The sequence below is a fragment of the Fonsecaea pedrosoi genome, assembly GCF_000835455.1.
Source record: "Fonsecaea pedrosoi CBS 271.37 unplaced genomic scaffold supercont1.1, whole genome shotgun sequence".
In the NCBI taxonomy this organism is placed as follows: Eukaryota; Fungi; Ascomycota; class Eurotiomycetes; order Chaetothyriales; family Herpotrichiellaceae; genus Fonsecaea; species Fonsecaea pedrosoi.
In genome coordinates, this window is record NW_013550615.1 from 2,273,252 (window position 1) to 2,291,895 (window position 18,644).

At 52.3% G+C, this 18,644-nt stretch overlaps 4 protein-coding genes across 4 annotated transcripts; all 4 read right to left on the reverse strand.

The window, feature by feature from the left end:
* Positions 1-1,682: 1,682 nt before the first annotated feature.
* On the reverse strand, positions 1,683-3,680 carry Z517_00826 (uncharacterized protein; the record flags this gene model as incomplete). The annotated part of the gene is made up of 1 exon (XM_013433790.1): positions 1,683-3,680. The coding sequence occupies one exon, from the start codon at positions 3,678-3,680 to the stop codon at positions 1,683-1,685; it is 1,998 nt and encodes a 665-aa protein (XP_013289244.1).
* Positions 3,681-6,955: 3,275 nt separating this feature from the next.
* Positions 6,956-8,611, reverse strand: Z517_00827 (uncharacterized protein; the record flags this gene model as incomplete). The annotated part of the gene is made up of 1 exon (XM_013433791.1): positions 6,956-8,611. The coding sequence occupies one exon, from the start codon at positions 8,609-8,611 to the stop codon at positions 6,956-6,958; it is 1,656 nt and encodes a 551-aa protein (XP_013289245.1).
* A 443-nt stretch (positions 8,612-9,054) lies between these two features.
* Z517_00828 (uncharacterized protein) lies at positions 9,055-10,962 on the reverse strand (the record flags this gene model as incomplete). Its single annotated transcript, XM_013433792.1, has 1 exon — positions 9,055-10,962. The coding sequence occupies one exon, from the start codon at positions 10,960-10,962 to the stop codon at positions 9,055-9,057; it is 1,908 nt and encodes a 635-aa protein (XP_013289246.1).
* A 670-nt stretch (positions 10,963-11,632) lies between these two features.
* Positions 11,633-17,236, reverse strand: Z517_00829 (fatty acid synthase subunit alpha; the record flags this gene model as incomplete). The annotated part of the gene is made up of 1 exon (XM_013433793.1): positions 11,633-17,236. One exon carries the CDS (start codon positions 17,234-17,236, stop codon positions 11,633-11,635), a length of 5,604 nt encoding a protein of 1,867 aa, XP_013289247.1.
* Between the last annotated feature and the right edge of the window lie 1,408 nt (positions 17,237-18,644).

Sequence of the window (18,644 nt, forward strand, 5' to 3'; positions counted from 1 at the left end):
TGGACAAGACGCGGTTTAGAGGCGGAGAGGCCGAAGAGACGTAAGTCTAAAGTCCCTAAGGACGCTGCAGCACTGCGATTTTTTATTTTTCTTGTTTTTCTTTCTTCTTTCATAAGCTTATGCGGAAGCTCATGGCGCTGTATATAACAATAGAAGTTTCGGTGGTGAGAGAATATAAGTTATAACTTCAAAAAGAAGGCGGCATCGCCCTCGAGCCTGTCCCATGTGCAGTTGTAGTAGGGCTTGGTACACGTGATAGCCTTGGCTCATAAATGTGATTGTGCGTGGAGGACTTGTTCATTCTTGTAGGGTCCCGGGCACCGTCAGACTATATAGTCTTTACTTACGGAGTAGTGCTACGAGACGTGTCGGCGCTAGTAAGCTTGGCGTCGATGTCTTTACAGGGCCTTAGCGCCTATTATCACATAAACAGGCACCTATAGCACTGTAGCTACCTAATTAGAAACCCCTTGGTCTCGCTCTAGGCCCTACATTAGTAGTAACGCCTATAACGTCCTTATCCCTCGCGTGATTGAGTATCGATGCCTATCTTGGCGCGTTCGGCTAAGTTACCATAACTTATTTCCGATATTTAAGCTAGATAGATATTTAAAACCTTTTCGACGGCCTCGTCCGTCTTATAACCTATCGAAGTACGTTGGTGCCCGTCGTAGTACGTAGATACGTCTCTATCAGGGCGAAGACGAGCGAGAGGCTTCGAAGAACAACGAAGGGTTTCGGAGAGTAACGATAGGTAGCTAACAATAATATTACTATCTAATGAATGTCAACCTTACGAGGCACTTATAAGGCATTTAAGAGGCGCTCCTACATGAATACATGCCTCCACTTCACGGTAGATAGATACTTATATAATGGACGTCCTGTCACGTTAAAGAGCAATAAGATATACAATTGACAACTTACACAAATAGCTAAGGATCTTACAATTGCCAATCAGGCCATCACCTCCTTCACTATCCAATGTAATAGTACAAGACGAGAGACAAAGGACGAAAGAAGACTTGCGAGGAACGCCGTATACTTAGAAGGGAGTGGAAGGGGAGCGCGAGAGAGAGGCAGGGAGCAGAAGAGAGCGGACGAGGGAGCGAATCCGACTAAATAGTCGTTAGCGGGAGAGCAAAGCGGCGAGGAATGAGTCAGCGAAATGACCCTGGGCGTCGACTGTTCGGGGATTATATATATACATATATATACACACACATTATGTTATCCCGGACGTGAGAAGGGGCTGCACCGCCGTCTCTAGAATGTCTCCCAAGTGACAGCATGTCCTTCAATCCATCCCGGAGCTGGACCTCGCTGCGCCGGACTGCATCTATCTTGCTTGGTGACATCCGCAAAGATACCAGCGCATTATACCCTGTGGACACGCCGTAGCTCGACGCCCTTCAAACTGGCCAGCCACGCGCTCTCCTAGGGCAGCAGTCCTGCGACCTAGCCTTGCTGGGCGACAGGCGTCCCGGTGTCTCTTGTGGTCTGACATGTACGCCTGGACGAGATCCCGCTGTTGATAGCGTTTGCAAATGCAGCATCATACGAGTGAAACATTTGCGCAGTCCTCGTTGATGCATGATACATTCATCCGCCCCGTCTTCTCTTCACTTGAAATACCAAACATCCTTCCGGTGCAACGCCGGCTCTTCTGTCCGATCACCCAGTTACGCCTTATAATAGGCGGCCATCCATCTGCGATAGAACGACCTCGGCTCCCGGCCATTGACGCGCTGTTCTCGTCTGCCAGACGCTCGTGGGGGAGGTCCCACGGGCTCGCCATCGAGACCCGTGTTCGTGACGGCGTTTTGTTGCTTCCCCAGGTAATAATCGGGCATGAAGAGCGTCGCGACCAAAGGCACGGCAGCCAGGACAAGGGCAGTGATGGCGATGCGGCCATTGACGTAGGCATAAGCGCGGATGGCGCCCTGCCGGATGGGATCTTCAAACTCATAGCCGGTGCGTAGGCTTCTGATGCTGCCGTATAGCTTCCGAAGCGTTGCCTCATCGACCCCAGGCATGTCTCGGCGCATGCGGTCGAGCATCTCATTCGTCCAGATGACCGACGAGATGGCACTGCCAATGGATGACCCCAAGGTTGACCATAGCGTTAGAACAGAGATCATCGTGGCCATGTCCTCATGTGGCACTGAAGCCTGACTGCCCACGCGGACGCCGACGACGTTGAACGATCCCAAGCAGAATAGCAGCTGGGCCGCGACCAACCGGGCCGTGTCTTGTATCATCAGACCATCAGCCCGAACCAGCAGGCCATACGCGATGAGTCTCGCCCCAGCCCCGAACAACATCATGGTCTTGTATCGATGTGTCCTTCTTTGGATGAGACCCACCACAGGGCCCAGAAGACTGAGTCCCATTGTCGTGATGCCCAAGAATATCGTCCACTGGTATGTCGTCCATTCCTTGATGACGTATATATACGACGAAAAGTAGGTATTTCGAACCGACGAGGCCATCTGGTTGAAGGTGTAGATGGCGACCGCGGCTCCAAATGTCCGGTTCCTTAAGATGCGCTTTGTCATGAGCGGCTTTGGGGCCAGGTATATTTCGAAAATTATAAAGGTGATAAGTAGGACAAACCCGATTACGAGCATGGCGATCATGCTTGCGTTACCCCAGCCGCCATCGGCGTCCTCTGCGAGGGTAAAAGGCAGCAGGATGAGCGCAAACGCAAACCCGAGGATGATGAGTCCGATCATATCGATTTCGTTTAGTCCTTCGAGCATAAGCTTCATCCAGTAGGTTGGGCTCGTCGAGGTTATCGACTCCTTTGAGTTTGCGATCCTCTCGCGCCTGGAAGCAGCCATTGTCACCATACCCAGTTTTTCTCCGCGCCGTTGCATCGAGTATAGCGTAAAGATGGCGGGGAGAAGTAGAACAGGTACAATGATTGTAAACATACCGAGACCCCATCGCCAGTCATCAACAAAGGCCTCGGCTATAAAGCCGTTGATAGGTACAGTGACAACAAAGGGTAATGATATAACCGCGCCGAAGAAACCTCGCCACTGTAGCGGTGTCAAGTCTCCAACGATAATATCGCTTAATAAATCGAGGCCCGATTTCCCAACGGCGGTAAAGGAAATACCAATCGTATAGGCCGCAAAAGTACTCGAGCTCGCCGCAACGATAAAGCCGATCACGTAGAAGAAGAGGATAACGACGTAGGTTGTGGGACGAGAGGTAATGTCTGCTAGTTTACCGATAAAAGGCTTGCTAATGGCGCGGATGATCTGGCTGGCGGTACTGACGGCCGCGATCGAGGCGTGCACTCCGAATGTCGAACTGGCCATGGTCGTAAAGATGCTCGAGGTGATGCCCTGATCAAGGGCGTAGGCAAACATGGTCAGGCCAATGGAGATGCCCAGCAGCCAGAGCAGTATCTTCCCCGACCTGCCCGACTGATACAGGACCTTGTTGAAAGCCTCGACCTTACTCACTCCGATTACAGGTTCGCCAGTTGGCGCTTCCAAGTCGGAGGCGTAGATGCCTGTGTCTTTGGGAGGGGAGGTGGACTTGGATGGATCGTGAGATTTTCCACGCGCATCAACGCTTTCTTGTCCTGATGGTGATAAAGATGGTTCCAGGTCTTTGTCGTCAGTTCCGGCGGGATGCAAGTCTGAAGTTCCATTTGGCTTTGACATACTGCTGGCTGTGGGAGGACAGCTCCAAAATGTGTTTACCAGGAAAGAGTAGGCTGAAAGCGAAAAGGAGGAATGCTGGCAGAAGACTTTGACTTTAACCTGACCTGCTTGTTGCTGTAAAATTGGTCTGATAAAATATAGCTCCTGTGACCATCAAGATGGACCCTGGTCGCAGCAGCGTGACAAACACAGGGTCCTTAGCCTCGTCTTGGTACCAACCACTGAGAACAGACCATTGCATTGTATTCCAGTCAAACCGGACAGAGCGAGGCTCATTGGAACACCGGCTTCCCCTCCACTTTCCCACGCTCGTTGTCGCATGCCAGTTAGTGTCTTGGGCGATAGCTCCGATGTCGGGCACGTGTACACAGAATGAATAGTGTGTGGAGATGAAGCAGGGGTGCTGAGAACGACGAACAGCTTGCAATTCATCACACAGGCATGGAGCAGATGAAAAACTCTGCTGGGAGTACATGTCGACATCAGCTAGTCAGGGTTGTCTTATCAGATCTTTCTCCAAAAGGCAATGATCCAACATTGTCGTGGAGAATACCAAGACATCATGGGAGGATGTGAGGTCTTGGTGCCATGGCTCGGGCCCTGATTGACCCGGGATCATCGCGCCAGTGGAGGGTAACAGGACCTGATGCTACCATGGGCTTCGATCTAGGCTCTGTGGCTTCATCCCGACCACAGAGGAAGCAATTCAGTTGCCATTCCAGTCGACAGCGAACTGGTGGGCGAGTGCATCCGTGGATGACGGTGGTAGCGTCTCGGGCCTGCGCGCACCTATAGCGCGCCTAGGTATTCAGACTTGAACACATTGATTATTTGCCAATGATAATTAAATGTACGCGTCATAAAGAAGTAAAGGCCAAGAATACCAAGTCTGGGCCTCTTTCTACTCAGCCCCATTGACAGGTGATGGCTTGCCTTTTGAACCGGTAGCTCCTGTCATTCTTACGGTAAATTATACACGACCCTTGGAAGTATGAGGAAATTGTGCTGGGCAGCTCTATAGATGGATATGCCACCGATTCCAGTTCAAACTGTACATACAGATTTCTGCGATAACAAGCCAAGAGGGAGAGTTTGTGTCCATGCCTCCTCCACAGCTACGTCGAAGGCCAAGGAAATCTTTGGCAGTTGAGTGCCTATCAAAACTCCTTGAGGAGTGTTCCAAGCACATCATGGGGTACTCCGTACCTACCGAGCTACCTAGATACCTACAGAATAGGTACCCACGGACGCTGGCTGACTGGTTGTAGATCGCTGCCCCACACAATAACGCTACCTCGAAATCAGCTTAGTGCAAGCCAATCTACACGACTTGAGCCGTCATCTAATCAGATCATCTGATGCCCTGCCCTGTTTACGTCTTATAAGTAGAGAGCCCATCAGCAAGTGAGGCATCTGAATAGCTTCCAGGGTTCCGACATCGGGAAGCATGGTTGGCAACAAAAAGCTCACCAAGTGTCCTGAAGCCAACGTGGAAGCTCATTCTGCCTCTTGTCTGAAAGATGACTGTAGACATGCCTTGCAGTCTATGACTCTAGGCCAAGACCACAAGTCAATCGAGGACAGGTATCTTACACATGGCTCAAAGACTCTCGAGTCTTATGGTCTCACTGTGGTAGTTGAGAACAACAGCGTCCGAGGAAGAGAAAGTATTGTCCTACAGAACTGGGGGATGCAGTTGACCCCGTCCAACGAAGGAGCAGGGAAGCTTCTCAAGGATCCTACCTTGCACCAGGACCGGAACAGGGCCGCCATACCTATGATCAGGTCAAGTTACCACGAGGCTGGACATGCGCAATGTGTTGGACTGGAGCCTGAACTAGAGCCTTCTGGGAGGTGGGCGAACACCACATGAGCGGGCCAAAGCCGTGAGAGAGCAGAATCGAGTGGAAGAGAGCAGCCGAGGGTGCGAATCAACTAAGTAAAGGTGATTGGTTAGCGACAAAGTCATGGGCGACGACAAGTCTGGGGTTATATATGTCTTCTGGCCTCCAACCCAATGCGGACCCACGCGCTCTCAAGCTAACCAAAGTAGGTATATACATGTACTCGGTGTACCCCGTCTGTAGGTAACTATATCTCATAACGTTAGTGGCCGTAGTCAAAGAAATGTGACGTATTGTCTTGGCATTGCATACTCGACCCCGGACCAGTGATCGAAAAACCACAAGTTATTTTCATGTGGCGATAGCGGCCGAGTGCGGTACTTGCTGACTCGGCCCTCCCACTCCCCAAGAATCCTTTCTGCGGTTACGCGAGTACGAGGATTGAATTATTATTCTCGTATTTCCTGTCTTTGTTTTGCTTTTACAACCCCCTGTCGTCTTTTGTATTACTCGTGTACCTAGTGTTGTTTTTCTCCGCGCTGATTCTTGACTTACGTGGGATTTTAATTCCAAGAGATTTGGGCCTCTTCCTCGTTGGCCTCAAGCTTTTCGCTTCTCGCTTCGCTCTTGGCGGTCCCCGGACCCGTGGCCAAAAATACGGGTACTTTGTACATATGTAAGATGTAACGTCCCTACCAGCACAATCTAACAATCTAGTCCAATGGATCTGGCCACTTGGGTGGCACTCTCTTTTTTTTTTCTTCGCCCAATGTCCAACACAATGCGTAAGGCAGAATGAACCCTTAAGTAACCCCCGCTCCCCACCCCGCAATGCCCCCGTCACGCTTTCTTCTGTGCTCAAATAAGTAATATCCCGCTCTGTTGTCTAATCTTAGACCTATCTCACATATTGCGGTCATTTTTCTCCATTGACATCATTCAGACGTTCTTAGGGTCGAGTCTTGCCCTTCTCTCCTGCCGCCCTCCATAGTCCGTCACCTCGGCATCCCTGCTCCTGGTCTCCAGAATCGAAAACGAAGGAATGAGGGTGGCCCATCTTGGCCAGTTACTGAAGCCAACTTTATCCAAGTGGACCGATGCCTTGGAGGTTCGCAAGACTCGTGTAAACTGATCATGGTGAGGCTCCAGAGGCCCGCCTAAACGAGACCCTCGGAATGCATGCACGTTCAAGGTTTGAAGCACCGCCCTCGGGACGCGCTTATACACGCCTCGGTTTGGGTCGTTGCTCGCCTTTCCAAATTGAACAAGTCTCTGATATCGGCTGTACTTGTATATTTTATTCTCACTATAGCCCATATAAAGAACTCGAAGATGGAGACTTTAAGACTCATCGTTCGTCGTAGGATCAGGTATCCCGAGATCAGGGTTGACTTGTGCGTCTGATGAGCGAGCAAGAGAGCGAACTTGACTTCAGCACCCCGTCTCCTTTAGGAAACTTTGCCATGTCTGCTCATTCAACTTCAAGACAGCTCTCATTCCCTCTTCCGCACGTTCTTTTAGTCCCTCCCCTCCAGAGAGGGACTCTTGGTCCGCGGTCTTCTGCTCCGCCTGCTTTTCCCTCTGCTGAACCAGAACCAGCAGATCCGTCAACGCGCTCGCTTCCACCCTCGTTCGCAAGTCCGCGCAGAACCTCCGTCGCCAATACATCACCTCGCCCTTCCCAAGTCCTCGACTCGACAGGTTCTGCAGCGCTTTGTCGACCTTGTCGCTGGCGATTGCCGCCGAAGTCGAGAGTCCCAGCAACACATCGAAGACGTCCAGCATGAGGAAGACGGTGTATATGTGGGTGGGGTTGTGTCGACCAACGAAGCGCGACGGGTTGACGAGGAAAAACACGCGGAGCACGTTCACCAGCGCTTCGTCGAGGGCCTGGTACTTGAGCGCTTCGAGGATGAGTCGCATAGCCATGTCGGGGAATTTGCCCGTGGTGTACAGGGAAGGGTGGTCAAGGAAGCGGTCGCTTTTGTCCATGGCGGTGGCGGCACGGCGGAAGGCTTCGAGGCTACGCTTCTCGGGCGACAGATGGCGCGCGACCGACTCGGTCCACTTGTCAAACTGCTCTGGGAGACGCGGTTGCTCCGCGGCCAGGTCGGCGGCGGCCTTGATGTCTGCGAGGCACTTGGGGCAGTTGCACGTGAAGAAGTAGTCTTCCATCAGCTTTGCTCTCCTGGCGCTCACCGCTGCCGTGGGCACGATGTAGCAATTGAACAGCTCCTCGTCTGGTTGGATGTCTCGGAGCGGAATGACGTGGATGAATGTCCGCCGCTGGTCGTCCGAGAGCTGCGTGGAGGTCATCCAGCCACCGGTCATGGTGTGTTGAGGCCTATGGACGGCCAGGTTTGGGTCACAGCTGTGGTTGAACTTGGCCACCAGAGGCTCCAACATGACACCGATCCCGCCCTGGATTGGGGTCGGCAGCTCGGTCGCGTTGGATTTCATGATGAAGATCAGCCGCTGGATCATCTCAATGGCCATGCTGGACGCGGCCAGGTGTTTGATCCCCTCGGCCATGTCGGTGAGGTTCGACCGGCCCCGTGCAGCGAGGATCTGCTCATGCGAAGTCAGCTGCGTGATGCGGCCCCATTCGTCGCTCGGCAGCTTGTCGCGGTCTTTGAGGAGCACCGCCCGCAGCACGGCCCGGAGGATGGCAGGTGGCAGGTTGTTCTGCACCTTCTTGAAGATCTTGCATTCGTACTTGTGGTATGCGTGCCACGCATCGACCTGACAGCTCCTGCTGCAGAAGCGAGCGGCGTGACAGCCGTTGCAGATCTTGAGCTGGATAGAGGCGTGTCCGTACCCGGGAATGGGCAGTGGACTCTCGCTGACGACAAGGCAGTGGTAGCACGTCGTGTGTAAAAAGTCCGAGTCGATCGCCATCATGGTTGGACACGGTAATGAACAGATCGGGTCCTTGACAGACAAGAACTGCTTTGCGAACACCCCTTGGCCCTTTCCCGGTACCTGTTCGATCTTGAGGGTCTTTTCATGGTTACTGTCAATATACGACGCCTCTGGAGCCTTGCGTTGTTCGATGAGCGAGTCGAGGAGGGCATCCAGCTCATCCATTGCCGTATTCCTGCTCCACGGCCTGGATTTGATATACGGCACGCCAACTCACAAAAATCGATCAAGGCTGAAGGGATGTGCCGAGGACACCACAAAAATTATTCCAGCTGCTCGTTAGACTGATTCCTGCATGCGCATACCTTGGATCAACCGGTGTCAGCTAAGATCGACCCGGCTATGTGATCGAATCATGCAGCATTTAATACAGTGGTGGGCATTCCGATAGATGTCGATACTTGCGGGATGCTGGAGAATTGTGACGAGGGATCTTGTCTGCAGGAAAGAAATGTGCGGCACTCCACACGGCACGCGCTTAGGATGAGCATGGTTTGGCCCTATCATCGACCATTATTATGTACAAGGATCCTGTAGTACCCGCGGGAAGTGGCAAAAGGCGTGGCGACGGCGAAATCCACCCATTAAGAGTTCAGCTGCCCACAAAATCAAAACCTCAACCACATGAACTGATGCGGCTTCATATGGATTCCCGCATCCCGTAAGTTGATCACATAGCCACTCACCAGATCCGTCGTCTCTACAGGCATCCCCAAAAACCTGTCGCGGCCGATCCACTGGGCTTCATCCGAGAAGTTGCAGAGACACAAAACGCTCGAGGTGACACCTGGACGCTGATACCCAAGGATGGCGGGATTGCCCGTGTAGAACCCAATCGCCCTCCCTCCTGCGAGTTCGTCTGTGGTTTTGCGCAAGTGGATGAGATGTTTCATGCCCGCATATATCGCCCCTGAGATGGTGCTGCTGTCGTGTCGGTCGGCGTACCGCGATTCTGGATACCAGGGCCGATTCACCCATCTGCTGTCGTCCATTTTCGCGGGATCGTTGAGGTAGCTATAATCGTTGAGTTGACCGACCTCGTCCCCCAGGTAGATGAGTGGGATCCCACCCGTGCTCATGGCGATGGAATATGCGAGTAGTATCCTCTCAATGGCATGATCCTGCATCGACTCCAACCCTGCCAATGAAGCCGTGGTGCCAGATATCCTGCAGTCCCCTGTTTTTGGATTATCCTGAAACGGGACCCCTCGAGCAAAACTTCCCGGATGGCGGTTGACGAAGAAGGCGTTGAGGAACTTCCGATGGTTTCGACCCTCCTTACCAAGTTCAGTCGCATCCTCGTCAGAAAAGGTCCAACCGATATCATCATGGGATCGGACGTAATTGACCCAAGCACAGCCTCGCGCTATGTTGTGTCTGCGCTCTATCGCCTGGGACAGCATCGATGCATCTCGAGTGGCCAATGCCTCCCATGTCAGAGCCATCTGAAGGGGGTTATAAGACAGTTGGCACTCGTACCGGTCAATGTATTGCACCACAAAATCCGGATGGACAATTGCCTCGGATTTGAACAGGACCGACGGAGCCGCGATTCGACAGAGAGCATTAAATGCTCGGAGCAGTTTGTGGACCTCTGGAAGATTCTCACAGTCGGTGTTCATTTGTTTCCACATAAAGGCGACGGCATCCATCCGGAAGAAGTCGACACCCACGTTGGCTAGGTACAGCATCTCGCCCGCCATGGCTCTGAACACGGCCGGATTCGAGTAGTTGAGATCCCACTGGAAGTGATAAAAGGTCGACCATACGAACCGGCCGTCTGGCAGTTGGATAAAAGAGCCAGGGTGATCATCTGGAAAGATTTCCCGCGTCGACCGTTCAAACGATGAGGGGACGTTTCGGTCTGGGAAGATCCAATACATGGCGGAATGCTCAGGATCGCCCTCGGCTGCTTTCTTTGCCCATTGATGCTCATTGGAGGTATGATTGAACACCAGATCGAGCACCAAGCTGATGCCCGCTTTTCTCAGCTCCGTTGCCAGATCTCTAAGCTCCTCGATGGTCCCCAGTTGAGCCTGCACGTCTCGATAGCTTGACACAGCATAGCCTCCGTCATTGAGTGGTTGAGGTGCCGGGAACAAGGGCATCAAATGGAGATAAGTCAACCCCAGCTCTTTGAAGTAGGGGATGCGCTTCTTGATACCAGCCAGATTTCCAGCGTACCGGTCGACATAGCAGACCCCTCCCAGCATCTGATTCGAGAGATACCACTCGGGATCGGCTTCCCGTTGCCTGTCAACCTTCTGTAGGTCGGGAGATCTTTCTTGCCAGCTTTTCCCACACATTCTTATCAGGTCAACAAGTTGGTCCAGGCAATCATGCCGGTAGCCGTATAGCTCCGCAAATATGGCAAAGATGGTGATGAAGTTTGTGTCGAGCCTGGCAGCAAAATCTTTGTCCTCGAGTATCGAGGTACCATCGGCGGTCTTCTTTAGTTCCTGGAGTATGTAGGCTTTGGCGGCGCGAGCCTGTTGCTCAACAGATAGACTATTCATGGTCCAAGATGTTCTGAAGAGGGAGCAGTTAATAGAATTGACGTGCGGAATCCCCTTTTGTAGGTCTTTATCCTTTCATGGTCTGGAATGATCCAATCCTCAAGGCCGGCTCTTCTCTCGGCCAAATTGTGTTTGTGCCAATTACGCCGAGCGAGCGAGCGAGTTTTGTCCTTTGTATTTGCTCGAGCCATCCGACCCTTGTAGATACTGAGAGTTCAATAAAATGTTTGCAGAAATAGAAAAAGTGAACACGGGCTTATATCCTGTCGACTGTTCCTATTCACTTATTTTGCTTAAAGTCTCGTATAGTCTAGTATATACCGGTTCTGAGTATAGGCGGCAGCATCACGTGTACCCACTCACGCAGTGTCTGAAGAGCCACACTTTGCCAAACAGTACACGAGATGATCGAGTAAGAATTGGATTCTGTGTTCAAAACAATACAAGAGATCTATTATGTCTCATGCTGATGATCAGCCCTGAGGCTCGTGGTTACACAACTGTCTGTTCCATTAATCCTAGCAGGCCATCGCCTATTCCATCAACTTCCAGCGCCAGAATGAACCAAAACCCAAGGAAATGGGAACTCCAACCCAGCAGTCCCATGCTTGCGCCATGTTAATCACCCGCCAAATGCGTACAATCAGAAAGCTGAATATGTCCTGGTACCTCAAAACGCCGACACGGCGACGGCAATCGCCTGGCTATCACTGTGGCTAATGCTGACATTCACCGTTTTGACACCCACTTGCTTCGCGGCCTCGAGCGCCGCGCCGTGGAGGGCGACTTTGGGTGCTCCCTTCTCATCGACCAGGATCTCAATGTCCGACAGAGGGGCTCCGGCACCCTTGCTCTGCACACCCAGTGACTTGAATACTGCTTCTTTCGCGCTCCATCGTCCTGCATACGAAGCCTGAGGAGACGGTGCCTTGTTGCAGTAAGCTCGCTCCTGTTCGGTGAAGTTTCTCTTCACAAAAGTCTCGTTGTCGATGTTGATGGCTCGAATGTCCTCGACATCAACGCCAATCTTGGATCCTTCTGTGGCATTGGCTTGCGTCAGCGATTCAAGCATGGCCTTTGTCTCCAGGGCATTAGGGCTTGGTGTCTTCTTGGGCTGGGTAGGGTGGTAGATGAGCTCTCCCGATTTCTTGTCGGCAACTACGCGCTGCTCGGGATTGAGGAAGACCTTCTGCATGATCTCGTCCGGATATGGTGCCTTGGTCTTGGCCACGAATACAGTGTTGTTGATCATACCATTGTGGAGGTACCTGTAGGCCTTCTTCTGCCTTGCCTCGACCTTAACCTTGTAGCGCTGGAACTCCGCTTCGTCCAAGGCGGCATAGAGGTATTTGGGGTGGATGCCGATTGCTTGGGCGCCCTTTTGACCGAAACCGAAGGATGTGACGGAGAATGCTTTGATGCCATCTGTCTGCAGTGATCGGCTGGGGTAAACAATGTAGTCGAATTTCTCCATCACCTGGTCAACATTGTCGGCATTCCGGTTCCCGGGAACGAGGCCGCTGTTGAGAACTTGCAAGCAACCATTGAACATCCAGGCACCAGCTGCACCCTTGGGATGACCGGTTAGGTACTTCTGGAAGATACCAAGCATGGCATTGCCCTTCTTGCGGCCGAGATGTGCCATTTGTTTGCAGAGAACCTCGGATTCGTTCTTGTCGTTCGCAACGGTCGAGGTTCCGTGGAAGGAAGCAACATCAAGGTCATCAATGGTGAGACCCCAAGTAGCCAGGGCTCCACGAAGGGGGGCGATGGTGGGATCTTGCTTCCAGAAATTGTTGCCCAAGCTGAACTGTGCTTCCTTTTCTTGACGAATTGCTTCACGTTCAATGTGCTCGGCACGTTCTTGCATGTATTCGGCCTCATTGAAACCGAAGCCGGCCTGGGCCTTCATCGCTGCAACCTCCTCGTGGAGGTACAGAAGTTCAGACTCTTGCCAGTTCTTGATGGCACGGCGCCTGAGTTCGAGCTGTCGCCGACGGTAGTTGATGTCAAGCAGAGGCGAGGGGAATTTGCCGGGGTTTTCACGAGCCGTGGTCAAGACACCTTGACCAGGGGCGGGCACGGAGCGACCGATCTTGTCTGTGGCAGTAGAGACGAGGCCGAGGATACCATAGATGGGTGTTCCCATGTCCAGAGCAAGACGAGCCGACATGATAATTTGCATGCCACAGCCTTGAGATTCCATGAATCCATTTCGAGTAGTGGTAGTAGGACGAGACATCTCCTTGGGCGTCCGACCATGCGCAAATTCGTCTTCAGCGTTGCTGGTGGCTTTCATGTTCGCGAACTCGTAGGAACCCTCTTCTTGGAAATCATCAAAACCGCCGACAAAGCAAACGCGGGCCTTTCCTTCGACAATGGTCTCGTAACCAATATCGACTGACTCGACAGCAGTAGCACATGCACCCACAGGGGTCTTGATCGGACCGGTCGATGACAAGAGTAACATATTGACCCATGCGGCCATGGTGTTGATGAAAGATTCTTGGAGAATGTCCTTCTGAACGGGTTTATCCATGAAGCGATCCTTGTACATGCCCCGAAGTGCAGTGGTGCCACCGATACCGGACCCGACGCAGTTACCCACCTCAGACAGATGCACGTACTTGTAGAATTCATACGGATCTGTAACACCAGCTGATAGGAGAGCTTCAGCAGTGCAGACAAGGACAAACAGCGTGACCTGGTCAACTTGGGAGATGATGTCGTCTGGAACACCATAGGTCTTCGCGTTCCAGCCCGTGGGGATTTGACCAGCAACAAGACGATCAAATCGAAGGGCTTTGGGAATCAAAAGAGTCGCCCCCTTCTTCAAGCGGACACTGTACTCTCCAGATTCGAGTTCGAAAACCTCAACCTTATCGCCATGCTGTCGCTTGAACTCCTCAGCAGTCTCCTTGGAGGACTCGAATTGGTCGAGATCTTCTTCTATCTGGATTTCCTGGAGCAACTGCTTCTTCTTTGGGTCATAGCCATTGAACAACTCGGGCTCAATAAGACGAATACCAGAGTGTTCGAGGATGTGTTTTTCGTATTTTGCTTTGACATCCTTGTCGTCGACAGGTTCGCCGGTCTTTGCATCAACCCAGCCAGAGTATGATTTGCCCTTAAGTGGTCCGTTATGGTTCTTGATCAAACCCATCATCCAGGCCATCTCAACGCAGCCCTCCAAGGAGAACTCACCGTAGGCTTCCATCTCCCACCGGGTACGAGAGTTGCCCCAAGGCCCAATCTCGGAGAAGCCAGTGACGACAACCACCTTGTCGAGGTCAACCATGCCCTTGAGCTTGGCATTAAGTGGCTCGACTTCTTTCTGCCAGTCAGGCAGCTCGGGGAAGTCAAACTTCAGGTTGGCTCTGGGCTCGATGGTAACCTTCTTGTAAAGAGCCTCGCTGTCCTCACCATTAACAACCTTGTTCTCCAGGGCGGTCTCCTTGGTAACTGCTTGTCGGATGGCGCTTGTCTCCATGATTTCTGCTCGAAGCTTCGTCATGAGGTCCTTGAGATCTGGCAAGAACTGAAGACCTCCGTTCAAGTCGGCGAAGACGGGTTCTTGTTGACATAGGTCGATAATCGCAGGGGACATCAGACCAAGTAGGTTGAATGCCATCTCCTGTTGGGAGAAGGTTCGGACGCCGTATTTCTCGACGCCGTCAGCCACAATGTTGTTGCCACTCATCAACCCGGTTCCACGAGTCCACCCAATGACGGCGCCGCAAATTGTGAGGTAGTCACCCCAGCTCTCGGAAGACCAACGGTTGAAGAGAGTCTCCAGCGCAAGCTTGGACTCGGAGTAAAGACCATCATTGCCAAAGGTACCGTGGTTCGGCGAGAGAGGAAGCATGACTTGGGCCGGTCGAGTGTTGAACCCGTTCTCAAATTTCTTCGACTTGACATATCCAAGCAGACGAATCAGGTTAGTCAACATGATACGATGAGCAAGCTCAGACTTGGAGTCGATGCTGTCGATTTCGCGGCCGTTCTCAGGTATAGCGGCGAAGGGCACAATGAAGTCCAGATCCCAACCAAGACCCTTTTTAGTGTCGTAGATGTAGTCAACCAGGGCTTCCACGTCCTGTTTGCTTCCTTGATTAAATGGCACTACGACAAGCTGAGAGCCACGGCCACCGAACCGAGCATACATTGACTGGTAGTACTCGGTGACCTCACGTGAGTAGCGGCTGGTCGTGACAACGACTTTGGCGCCACCACTGATCAGACCTTGTAGAACTTCCGCTCCAATGGAGCCGGCACCGGCACCGGTCATCAGCGCCATTTTGCCCTGGAAAGTTAGGCCTGACTTAGCCGCGTTCTCAAGCCCTTCGAGGTAGATACCCGTCAACTTCTTGCTGTACTCCCAACCATGTTGTTCTTTCTTCTTTAGATGGAGGAACGGAATTGTCTCCGTCTTGCCTTGCTTAACGTTTCCGTTCATGGTAGCTCGTGGCAGTCCGTTGCGACCAGGTTTCTTGACATCACCATTCTCCTGTGGCATGATTTGTGACTCGTTCATTGCCAAAGCACGGACAACATCCTTGTACAAGGTGTTGAATTGCAACTGGGAAGCTTTTGATAGCTTGTGCTGTTTTCGAATCAACTTGTAAACGTTGCGCAGGTCATTCTGCACTTTAGTCCGATTGCTGTATTCAGAGATCTTCCCACCCTCGGCCATCTCACGCACGTAGTGCTCAAGCTTGCGGGCACTTTGTCGGGGGACTTCTTTGTAGTCGAGGTTGCCTCGCGCATCGATCGTGGTCTGGGGACCGGTCGGGACCATGACATCTTTGTAAACCGGCGCTTCATTGAGAACATCCTTGCAGTTCTCAATAAGTTGCTCTCCCAGCTCCTTGGCCAGTTTATAAGTCTCGCCTCGCTCAGTGGGGCAATTGTCAATGTGATATTGCATATAGGCGATCAGGGTTGGATTCGATCGGTTCATGATCCGAATGCACTGGCTGACGATTTCTCGGTCCACTGCCTTGAGACGGCCGAAAATGATGTCATAGTACATGCTGAGAGCATCTTGTCGGGCCCAGTTCCACGAAGAGTCGTAAACACGAGCTTTCAAAGGGCTGAAGGAAGGTTCAATTCCTGAAGCATAGAACTCGCCATGTTCGGTGTTCCAAAGATCGAGCTGGGCTTGGAGGGCCTTGTTGGCCTCTTGAGAGCCAACGAAAGCTTTATCACCAGCACGTAGATCCATCTTGAGGTAACGGGCTAACAGCTCGAGTTGCTGTTTGAACAGTGCTCGTTGATCCTTGGTCAGAGCATCGATAGCAGCCGGATCCATCATCATGCCAGCGGCGGCACCACCGGCTGCGGCACCACCAGCTGAGGCGGAGGAAAGGCTGATTCCAGCTGCTGCAGCATATTTCTGGGCAACATCGCTGAGATAAGCCTTGGCATCGCTTTCCGAACCTAGACGTGACGCTGGCTCCATGGTCAGAGCGAGCAGAAGAACTCCATCCTGTCTACCAGGTCCGAGTCCGAAGCTGGTCTCGAGGTGTTTTCTGACAGCCGTAATATTAAAGCCACCAGGCATTTTGGAGGCAACCAAGCGGGCAATCAGTGACTGCGACTGCTTGCCGAGCTGGCCGTTGAAAGTTGATTGCATTGAAGCACCGAGTTCGTCCAAGGGGGTGTCTTCTGGTTTCTCTGGTGTGGAGCCAAACTCCTTGCCCAAATCTCCTAGAATTTCGTTTTGGAGGGTCGATTTTCCACCAACCAAGTCCTTGATTGCCTTGCTGAGGGGGATATCTGCAAGTGGCTTCTTCAACTTCTGAGCCACCAACGCCCGCAAGATGTCGACTGCTCCAATTGGAGCATCCGGCACTGCAGCCGCAGGGCCAGCGCCGGCTGCTGGCGGAGGAGCTGCGGCTGTGGCGGAGGGAGCAGCAGCAGGAGCAGGTGTCGATGATGCTGCAGCGGACGATGAAGCTTGAGCAGCTGCTGGAGCAGGCTCTTCCTCCACCGGATCAACATCATAGTAAATCTCTTTCAAATCCTTGTTGTACGCTAGCACCTGTCGCGATAATGAGGTAGCAGCATCGTAGGTCTCATATTTGGAGGCAAGGGTTCTCTTGGCCATACCGCCTAGAGTGTCTGCAGGACCAATTTCAACAATTCTTTCTGTTCTATTCTTTTCAAGGATAACATCTTGTGTCTCAATCCACCTGACCGGCGAGGCAAATTGATATGCTAGAAGCTCAACAAGGAGCGTATGAGCGAGCTCTTGCTCGACTTCGGGACGCATTTCGGCGGTTTCGAGGCTTCGAGGTTTCGAGGTACAATTATGAAGGATGAAGGCTTCTCTTTCTAGAGTCTGAGGTCGGATTGACCAGATCCGATTGCCCGGTGCTGGATGAAGTTAATCAGAGCAGGGCAATGGCGAGCACAGGTTGTGCAGTGAAGGTACTTGTGCTTGGTTAAACAAGCCAAATTGGTGGTTACAATGGGATGAAGGAAAGGATGTATCGGAGGAAGGAGTGCGGAGGAGCTGGGAGGTTGGAAAGTGATGAAGTTGTTTCGAACCTCGACGTTCAGGTGTCCTGTGGCTTCGGGAAAGAAAAAGTAATCCGCAACAAGATGACAATCAGCCCACGGACAAGAGGGTTGAATTGAATATGGAGACAGAAGAGGTCAAGCGGCGAGCAAGATGAGTTTTTGCGACGTCGCTTTGATTTTGGTTGGGAAGGGATCTGTCAAGCTGCGGATGGATGCTGTAACCAACTGCGGGCGGAGATGTTGAAAAAATTGGCCGTCGCCCTGTACATGCACGCATCAGCCTGATAGGCTTGAACCACCAACACCTGCAGTGTTTGTTGGAGACAACGAGAATGGGAAGGTTGAGAAAGGAGTGGGGACAGAGTGGGCACTATGGATAAGCCGAAGTTGGCCGGCTGTGAGTCTGGCTCCCCCACGAAAAATTTTGGGGAGGCAAAAAATCTTCTAGGCAGGGTTTTTCCGCCGCCGGGCACCACAAAACTTGCAGGGACCGAGCTAGGCACCTAGAGGTACCTATCCAAGGGGCCTTCTTCGTAAAGCGAAGCCCAGAATTGGAGAAGTATCTGCACAGCGACGTAAAGCTGAGGTCACTCACGAGCTCACTGGTGGTTCTGGTAGGTGCTTAGAGAGAACACAGTATCCTTTTCTTCTTGGAGACAAGAACAATCAATATGTTAGCGCAAATGCTCATTCACTGAATCTTGCTGCCTACTCTGCCTAGCCACCCAGCCCAAGTTGATTTGATTAGTATGACCACTGTTGCGAGTGTTTTCCTTTCTTCCGTCAAGAGGGTTGAGGAGGAAGCGATGACGCCGTTGTACCTGTCCCTGCAGAAGCGCGCTGCCCACCAAAATTTTAGCGTGGCCTAGTTGTCTGAGGGGCCGTCATCCGGGGATTACCATTGGCGCATATCTGGTGAGGACCGCCGGAACCAGGGATCCACAACGCCCCGGCCGGCGTGAGGCTGGGCTTGGATGGCCTGGAATGGTTGCGTTTTGGGGTTGCTGAGGTCTGAGTGATCGTTTGGGAGCGGCGAAGCGGGAAAAACTTTGTGCTTCACTCAACAGACATTCACAGCTTCGGCCATATTCGTATCGCAAGATCATCAGATCCATCCAACATTGGAAGACCACCGCCAATACATACTGCTCTTGAGT